This window comes from Octopus bimaculoides, chromosome 4 (genome assembly GCF_001194135.2).
Source record: "Octopus bimaculoides isolate UCB-OBI-ISO-001 chromosome 4, ASM119413v2, whole genome shotgun sequence".
Lineage (NCBI taxonomy): Eukaryota > Metazoa > Mollusca > Cephalopoda > Octopoda > Octopodidae > Octopus > Octopus bimaculoides.
In genome coordinates, this window is record NC_068984.1 from 123244440 (window position 1) to 123253854 (window position 9415).

Genomic DNA, 9415 nt, shown 5'->3' on the forward strand with positions numbered 1-9415 from the left:
TCTCTCTCTCTCTCTCTCTCTCTCTCTCTCTCTGTCTCTGTCTCTCTCTCTCTCTGTCTCTGTCTCTCTCTCTCTCTCTGTGTCTCTCTCTCTCTTTCTCTCTCTCTCTCTTTCTCATTCGCTGTCATTTACTCTCTATAGCTCTTTGTCACTCTTTATTTCTCTATCATTTGCTCTCTATTGCTTTTCTGTTATTTCTTTCCTTCTTTCCTTACTCACCCCTATGGTTCTCTTTCATTTACTCTGTCCTTTTCTCTACTCTCTCTGTCTTCTATTTATTCTGTATCACCTTTTCTTTTCCTCATTTTTAATTTTTCACCTTCCTCTAGTCTTTCTCTCTCTCTCTCTCTCATTGTCTCTTAAACCCTTCATTGCCATATCTCTCCCCTTCCTGCCTCATCTGTCTCTCTCTATCTTCTACACACCTGTAATTAACCTGTTCCATGTAGCACTGTTGCTACTATACATTCTCAGTTTATTAACTATGATAGTTTCTCTAGAGAACGCCAGTTTTTATCTGTCTCATCGACCAGTTATTTCAACTGTGTTACTCAGATGACAGTAATACAACTTGAAACCCTACCCGTTTGTTACACTTTCATATTTCCTGCCAATCCTTCTTCCCAAAGTACAACTGAGCTCAGAACTGACAAGAATAAGGGGTTTGGGGAATGAATGTCGTTTCCATGATTTACTCTACTGAAATAGAATAATCTCCATTTACGAGGTTTCATCTTCAGTATATTTGTAAGATGTTCAGGGGCATAGTTTTAGCATATTATCATGCCATACAAATTTATCAGCTTTAAAAATTATTATTATTATTATTTCATATATGCACAACAGTTTAGACTGTTGGAAAAGAAAAATTCCTAACATCGGGCTACAACAAGTAACCTTAAATGCCAAGAACTCTCTTAAGTATTCTAGCTGTCCGTAATAACACTGTTTTCTGGAGCTGTACTAAACTAGGTGTTTATTATTATTATTATTGTTCAGTAGTTTTATTTTTATAACGTGCTTTCACTTCACTACCGAGCGCAGCTCTGTGCGCCTCGGGTATGTGCTGTGGTGCTCTTATGGTTACTGTATTGAAAGTGTTTTGCGTAGAATGTGTGCAGTACCCAGTAGTGCAATTTTCTGTATGTTATATATATTTGTAAGTCCTGGTGTTTTTGTTATGTATTTGTCTGAATATTTTTTTATTATACCCAAGGCACCTACTATGATAGGAATTGTTTCTGTTTTTAGATTCCACATTCAAGTTATCTCTATTTCCAGGTCTTTGTATTTTGAAAGTTTTTCCATTTCTTTTAGAGAAACGTTGTCATCTGCTGGTATTGATACATCAATTAGAAAGCATTTTTTTTCTTCATGATCTTTGACAACTATATCTGGTCTATTTGCCTTAATTTCTCTATCTGTGTGTATTGGCATATCCCAGAGTATGGTTGCTTTCTCGTTTTCTGTGACCTTTTCTGGCGTGTGTTTATACCATCTTTTTTCTGTTGTTATTCCATAGTGTTGGCATAGCTTATTATTATTATTATTATTATTATTATTATTATTATTATTATTATTATTATTAAGGCAGCAAGCAAAATACTTACCAGCATTTCATTCATCTTTATGTTCTGAGTTCAAATTCTACCGAGGTTAGCTTTACCTTTCATCCTTTTGGGAGTCAATAAAATGAGTACCAGTTGAACACTGGGGTCGATGTAATCGAATAACCCCCTCCCTTCAAATTTCAGGCATTGTGTCTATAGTAGAAAGGGTTATCATTATTATTCTCGTTATTATTATTATTATTATTATTATTCAAGTGGCAACCTGGTAGAATTGTTAGCATACCAGATAAAATGTTTAGTGGCATTTCATCCGTCTTTATGTTCTGAGTTCAAATTCCACCAAGGTTGACTTTGCTTTTCATCCTTTGGGGGTTGATAAATAAGTACCAGTTGAGCACTGGGGTTGATGTAATTGATTTACTCCTCCCCTTGAAATTGTACCAAAATTTGAAACCATTATTATTATTATTATTATTATTATTATTATTATCATGTTTGCTTCCCAGTCACATGGTTCCTGTTTCAGTCCCACTGCATGGCCCCTTGGGCAAGTGCCTTCTGCTATAGCCCTGGGCTGACCAAAGCCTTGTGTATATGTGTGTGTTATTTGTGTTTTTGTCTCCTTGCTTTGGCATTGTGTGATAGTTGTAAATGAGTGTCATCATGATGCAAACAGTGTCTTTTATTTCCAATCTTCTGGGTAAACATGTCTGATCATGAGGGAAATATTACCTTATTTGGTAATTGATGAGGGTTGGCAACAGAAAGGGCATCTGACTGTGGAAAATTCACCTCAAATTCTGTCTGACCAACGTGAGTATGGAAAAGTGGGTGCTAAGAAATTATGATGATGACAGTGATTATTATTGAAGTTGGTGTTGGTGGTTAATGGCAGATTTGTTGGAGTGATGAACTTAATTACCTTGCAAAAATCCCTTTACATTCTGAATTAAATTTATAGCAAGCTAAAATTTTTCTGTGATTCCCCTGAGGTTAATAAATAAACACCAGTCAAATAATATGATCATTAAAATTTCTGGCAGTTATGTATCTACATTAGAAATCATTATTATTGTTGTCGAAAGTGGTGTGTGTGAATGATATAATTGCTATAATCGTGAGCAAAACAGCTTGTGGTATTTAGCTGAATTCTTTGTTATTTAAATTCCTGGTTGAATTTATCTTCCCTCATTCAGAGGCCAATGAAGTACTGGTGTCAATATCATCAACTATAACCACATTCAAAATGTGTGGTTTTATGTCTCTGCTAGCAATCACTATTACTAATAAAGTTAAAGCGGTGAGCTGGCAGAATTGTTAGCATGCGAGATGAAATGCTTAGTGGTATTTCGCCTGTCGCTATGTTCTGAGCCCAAATTCCGCCGAGGCTAACTTTGCCTTTCATCCTTTCAGGGTCAATAAAATAAGTACCAGTTGAACACTGGGGTCAATGTAATCGACTCATCCCCACCTCCCTCGAGCTGCCCTTGTGGCAAAAATTTGAAATAATTTTTACTACTAAAGTTGGTACAGAAGAATTTTTAGAGTACTCTGCTGTATTTAATGATATTGTTTTACAATCTGAGTTCAAATCTCACCTGGGTCAGTAAATTATTGTTGTTGAAAGTGATTTCACAATATGGTAAATGTCAGCTTTCTTTTGTCCAGTGTTTATAAAAGAAAATGATTTAATTGACTGACTGTGCCACCTTCCACCAATATGTGGCCATGTACCAAAGTTATAAACCTTTATTATTAGTAGTTTTAATGCCTTTCAATATTTTTTTGTTTTGTTCCTCTGTATTCTGAGTCAAACTTTGCCTGGTTCAACATTGAAATTCATTCCTCTAGGGCAGTAGTTCTCAACTTGGGTCCACATGACCCCTGGCGGGGTCCAGATAAAATTTTGGGAGATCTATACAAGCAAAACAGTAAATTGGGAGCTCTTAGTTGTATTTTAAGGGTTCAATGAAAAAACTTTGCTTTAGATGTATTTATTACAAGAAACATCTTGGTTCCTTTTTCTAACACTTAACGTAGTTCGACATATTTTCATCCACTGAAACATGTTTTCAAAGAGAGAGCGATTGCAAACCTACACAAATGAATGGATGAAAAAGGAAATAGGAAGTTTGAAAGAATCATCACTAAAACTAGTTTTTAAGCACCAAATGGCTATGGGGTCCACCAGAGTAAAATAGTAATCAAAGGGTCCATAAGTAAAAAAAGGTTGAGAGCCGCTACATTGGTCACATTCTGGAAGTTGATTCATCTTACTGTACTCTTTGACCAATGCAACGTGTCATTATTGTTGTTACTATGATTACGGAAACCAATATAAATTATTATCATTATTATTATTTTTTACTTTTAATCTGCATGTTTGTTACAGTCACTTGCCGAGACACACCCAATGTCCTAGGGTGAGTGAAGGATAAGTGATGTTACAGCATGACTGGAAGCTTGGGGAGGAGAAGTAGTGAAATATCTTCATGTAATACAACACAGACATTTAAATTGATAGGGTTTTTCTAAGGATGTGGGCAGTACTTGTCAGTACAATCTTTTGGATTTCTCTGAGACATGGTTCTCCTGGGATCTTATCTAGATGTTTCTGATATCCCTTTTTTTATCATACCTGGGGCACCTACAATAACAGGAACAGTTCTTGTTTCAAGATGCCACATCTTTTGTATTTCAATATCCAGGTTCTTATATTTACTTAGTTTGTCAAGTTCTTTTTTATTATTATTATTATTATTATTATTATTATTATTATTATTTATTTTTGTTTTTTTGTTTTTTTTTTTTGTTTTGACTGTCTGCTTGTTCTGGGTTCAAATTCTGCCGAGGTTGACTTTGCCTTTCATCCTTTCGGAGGTCAATAAATTAAGTATCAGTTGAATGCTGGGGTCAATGTACTCAACTAGAACCCTCCCCGCCAAATTCCTGTCCTTGTGCCAAAATTTGAAACCATTATTATCATAATTATTATTATATTGATGAACATCATTTTTATTACTATAATAATGAACATTGTCACCGTCTTCATTATTCTCATGATGATGACCACTATTATTTTGTATTCATTTCACTTAATTGTTTTTATTCATTACTTGCTATGTCATCATCCAAAGACAGGCATAGGTCAAGGCTATCTGGTAGTTATTATTAGGTATATGGAGTGTGGTGAGTTGGAAGAATCATTTGCATGCAGACAAAATCCTTTGTAGCATTTCTTCTGGCTTTATGTTCTGAGTTCAAATGCCACTGAAGTCAAAATTGCCTTTCATTTTTTGGGGTCATGTAATTGCTTTGTGCTAAAAGAATTAGAAAGAATTATTATTAGATCATTGGAGCAACAGAAATTGTGGAAGATTGGGCACAATGCCTTGTGTTATTTAGTTCTGTCACTTTATATTCTGAATTCTAATTTCAGTAGGGGTTACTTTGTTTTCAGCCTCCTGTGGTCAATAAAATAAGCATCAGTATCACACTAGAATCAATGCAATCAAATAAATCTATTCAGTGCATATTTGTGGTTATGTGCCAAACTTAGAAATCTTTGCTGCTGCTGCTGTTGCTATGATAAATATTATATGTGATCATGGAAAACTGTGAAATATTGGTTTCAAATTTTGGCACAAGGCCAGCAATTTTGGAGGAGGAATTAAGTTGACTATGTCAACTCCAATGTTTAACTGGTATTTATTTTATCAACCCTGAAAGGATGAAAGGCAAAATTGACCTCAGTGGAATTTGAACTCAGAATGTAAAGACAGATGAAATGCTTGCTAAGCATTTTTGCCCAGTGTGCTAAAAACTGTGAAATATTAGTTCTTGTTTAACCTAAGTTCAGGGCTAAACCAGTTGATTGAAACAGCTTATGTATGGAAACCCATGCCAGCATGGACAACAAGTGTTAAATGATGATGATGATGAAGATGACTGCATTATCTAATGTATTGTTCCTTTTTAAAGATAGTAAGCTATTTCTAATAAAGCAAGTGGTCAAATAGAGAATTCATTTTTGGCTGAAGCTCACTTGATATCAGTTTTAAATATTAGTTGTAAATAATAATGATGTTGATAATGATGATGATGATAACATCAATGGTGGTGGGCTATTTAACATACTGTTCACTTTGTTTTGTATTAGACTATGTTTCTAGCTTTGCTTTAAAAGAATTTTGGGATAATAACCCCTGTAGAGAACATGCAAGGATTTAATAACTAGTTTGTTTGACGCACATGCTTTCTCTGTGGATTTATCATTGTACAAATGCTTTAGAGCAAGGCAAGAAATATAGCCTTCTATAGGACTAATGAAATCATATGTTGTAGATTGTGCTACATAACTTTCTTTGTATTCTATTCCTTTACTGTTGAATTATTTATTGTATATTTGATCTTATTGTTCTATATCAAAAGAAACATGTTTATTTCTTTTCACAGGATCAATTCGTGCAGAATCAATAGCTGCATCTCGTGTGGAGCATGCTTTGTCTGAAGTGGCTTCTTCTATGAACAGTTCCTACGTCCCACGCCATGGTTCTCAACAGATTTGGATGCTACAAGCTCAGATATGGTTACATTTAGGTGCTGATCTGCTGATCTTTTTTATAATTCACTTCTAATATTATTTAATCACTGGCTAAAATCAACTTCTTTGTTTTTGTTCTGGAGGGAAACAAATATTTTCATAGTATTGCTAAATCCTGCTTTGGTATATAGCCAGGGAACTTATTAATTTGGAGCACTTAGATCAACAACAACAACAACAACAACAGCATCAGTAGCAACAATATATGAGTATCAAATTAACTCCAGGATGTTTATATTCTTACACATACACTTGTATATTCAAACACACACACACATATATATATACACATAAATACTGGGTACCTCAGAAAATGTACACACTCATTATTATATCATGTTTATTATGTTATACTCTGTGTGCGTGTGTGTGTGCATGCGCGTGCACACACACACACACACACACACACACATAAAGAGAGAGAGAGAGAGAAAGAGAGAGCATACTAACATATTTATGATAAATATCGCTGTAGAATGTCTGTGTACATGTTGAGACACCTGTTATGTTTGTTGTAGAATGGGCGGTAGAAGTACTTATGTACTAATTGTTTAGCCGTTTTAAAAACAATTTTACAATCATTTTCCCATCATAGCTGGTATAGAATTGCTTTTGATAGTTTGGACATTTCCACATGAGCTATTAGACCAAATTGTTGTTGTTGTTGTTGTTTAACCCCAGGTCGGTCCTGATCAAGAAAATTTATGTTCAAAGACATTCTAGATATGACTATCCTATTTTTTTTTACATACATATATAGAACTACAATTTTAGTTGTATTCCTTCTTTATTGAAGATTGCAGGGTTTAATTTGAGGAAGATTTAGCTGCTATTCATAGCAGGCAAGCAACCATGAAGAGGCTTCACATTTTACAGCTGCATCTTAATTGTTGAACTATAAAATGAGAATAGCACCTATTTTTAGTTGTTGGGGGAACAGAAAAAAACCCCCTTTTTTTGTAGCAATACCATGGGTTTAAACTCATGATTTGTTGTCTAGTTCCTTAACATTGCTTCACCCCTTGTATTAGCAGGTAGCCATTTTCCTGATTCTCTCTCGACAGGTGCCATGCTTACAGGTGTCAGGAGTCATGGGCCTAAATGCCAAAGTCTGGAAATTCATGGTTTTTCTTGGGAAAGATATAGCAGTGGTTTCCTGTTTTCTTCTGCTGGTTTATTTACAGCTTACTCTGCTTATCTCCCACTGGGCCTGTGAGACACATGTTGGAGAGTAGGGAGCAGCCTTCCTGTGTGTCCTGTATGCCTTAACCACAGGAACATCTTTCGCTCTGCAGCTCATAACCAGGGCTCTTGATAAGTACCACCACACTGGGACAGAGTGAACCTGGAAGTAGAAGGGACTAAGGAGTAATTCTGTTCTTCCCCAAACTCCTAAACTTCCTAAGTGGAACCTCACCACTAGAAGGAGTTTAATGTCTTACCTTGGACTTTTTCTTGCATATGGATATTGTGTGCTCTTTTGTGGTATATTTTAAAGAAAAAAATTTTGGGCATGTGTCTTCTACTATAGCCTCAGGCTGAACAAAGCCTTGTGAGTGGATTAGGTAGACGGAAACTGAAAGAAGCCCATCGTATGTGTGTGTGTGTGTGTGTGCGTGTGTGTGTGTGTGTGTCCCAACATCGCTTGACAACCGATGCTGATGTGTTTACATCCCTGTAACTTAGAGGTCCGGCAAAAGAGATCGATAGAAGAAGTACTAGGCTTACAAAGAATAAATCCTGGGGTCAATTTGCTCAGGTGGTGCTCCAGCATGGCTGCAATCAAATGACTGAAACAAGTAAAAGAATAAAAGTACTGGCAATGACTAAAACATTATAGTTATGTTTGCATGATAAAGAGAATGTGGAGCATTGTTATATGGGAAAAGGTTCTCATTGAAGATGTAAGGAAGGGTCTATAGGAGTTGCGTGAGAGCCTCAATGCTGTATGGGAAAGAGAGATGGCAATTTTGAGAAGGACCAAGAGAATAATGGTGAGAGAAATGTGTGGTGCGAAGCTGTTTGATAAAAAGAGGACTGAGGACTTGATGGGGATGCTGGGGTTGGAGGAATTGGTGGAATGGCTGGCAAGGGGGGATGGAGTGCAGTGGTATGGGCATGTGTTGAGGAGGGATGAGGAGCATGTTCTGAGGAGGGTGCTTGAGTTTGAGGGAAATGGACCATGAAAGCGAGGTAGACAGAGGAAAAAGTAGAGGGGACAAGTAGAGGAAGAGATTGGGCGGGTTGGCTTGAGAAAAGAGGATGGTTAAAACAAGATGAGATGGTGTGAGGGCGGTTGCTATGGCATTGAGGTAGATCAGGCCACCCCTGTTAACGGGGATAAAACCTGGATTTAAAACACTGGATGATGATGGATGATGATAAAGGCAAGAAATGTCAATGACTTTCAAACTTTCTAGATGGTTGACAAAAAAAAGTTTCTGTATTTTGTAACGTCCTAAGAAAGAAGTAATTTGCTGACATTCTAAAATGTCACAATGGAAAATGTAATTAACTCTTTTACTGCAGATATCAGATAAATATATTCACTCAAAATTTCATTACCCTTAGCAGTGGAAAGCAGTTTTATATACCAATCTATCTTTGTTGAAGAATGTCATGTTGTTTGGAACTTTTTTTGTTGATATGTGTCACATTCATTGAGGCAATGTGACTTTCAGAAAATGCCAATTCTATTTTTTGGTAGATTTATAACATCATTACTGGAATAACCATGAAATTTAATTTTACAGTGAAAGGGATAATATTCAGTATCTCAAATTTGTATAAATTACAGAACTGTAGATGAAGGCTTCAAATGTTACTAGGATAATCTGATTAATAATATATGTAGATGAGGAAAAAGAAAGACATTATAGTAGAATGAGTATTAGGTGAATAATAGTGTTGATATATTTGAATGTGTAAAAGTGTTTCAGAGGTTTCACCAGAATCATAGCAACCTTGACCAGAATGAATCCATTATAAGAAAGTGATGTCAGTCTCCATTATATAATATATTGATTCTTTAGAATACATGTTAGCATGCATCTGGGTTCTTTTGTAGTTAAATACGGCAAGCTATAGAACTATTCAGCAACTGCTGTTTGCTCTTTTCTTCAATTGAATTAAATAGAAAGAAAGAGAAAGGGGAAAGAGAGAGAGAGAGAGTGTTATTTCCATACAATGAAATGTTTGAAAAATCTCTATAGCTCTTTGGTTTGGATAATGTCATTTCTGA

The 9415-nt window shown here is 35.7% G+C and overlaps 1 protein-coding gene across 1 annotated transcript in view; it reads left to right on the forward strand.

The window, feature by feature from the left end:
- LOC106881176 (tetratricopeptide repeat protein 7B) overlaps positions 1-9415 on the forward strand; it is a 75850-nt gene that overhangs the window by 34913 nt on the left and 31522 nt on the right. The window contains exon 7 of the mRNA XM_014931469.2: positions 6027-6170. Coding sequence (XP_014786955.2) covers positions 6027-6170 — 144 coding nt within the window. The remainder of the gene's footprint in view (positions 1-6026; positions 6171-9415) is intronic.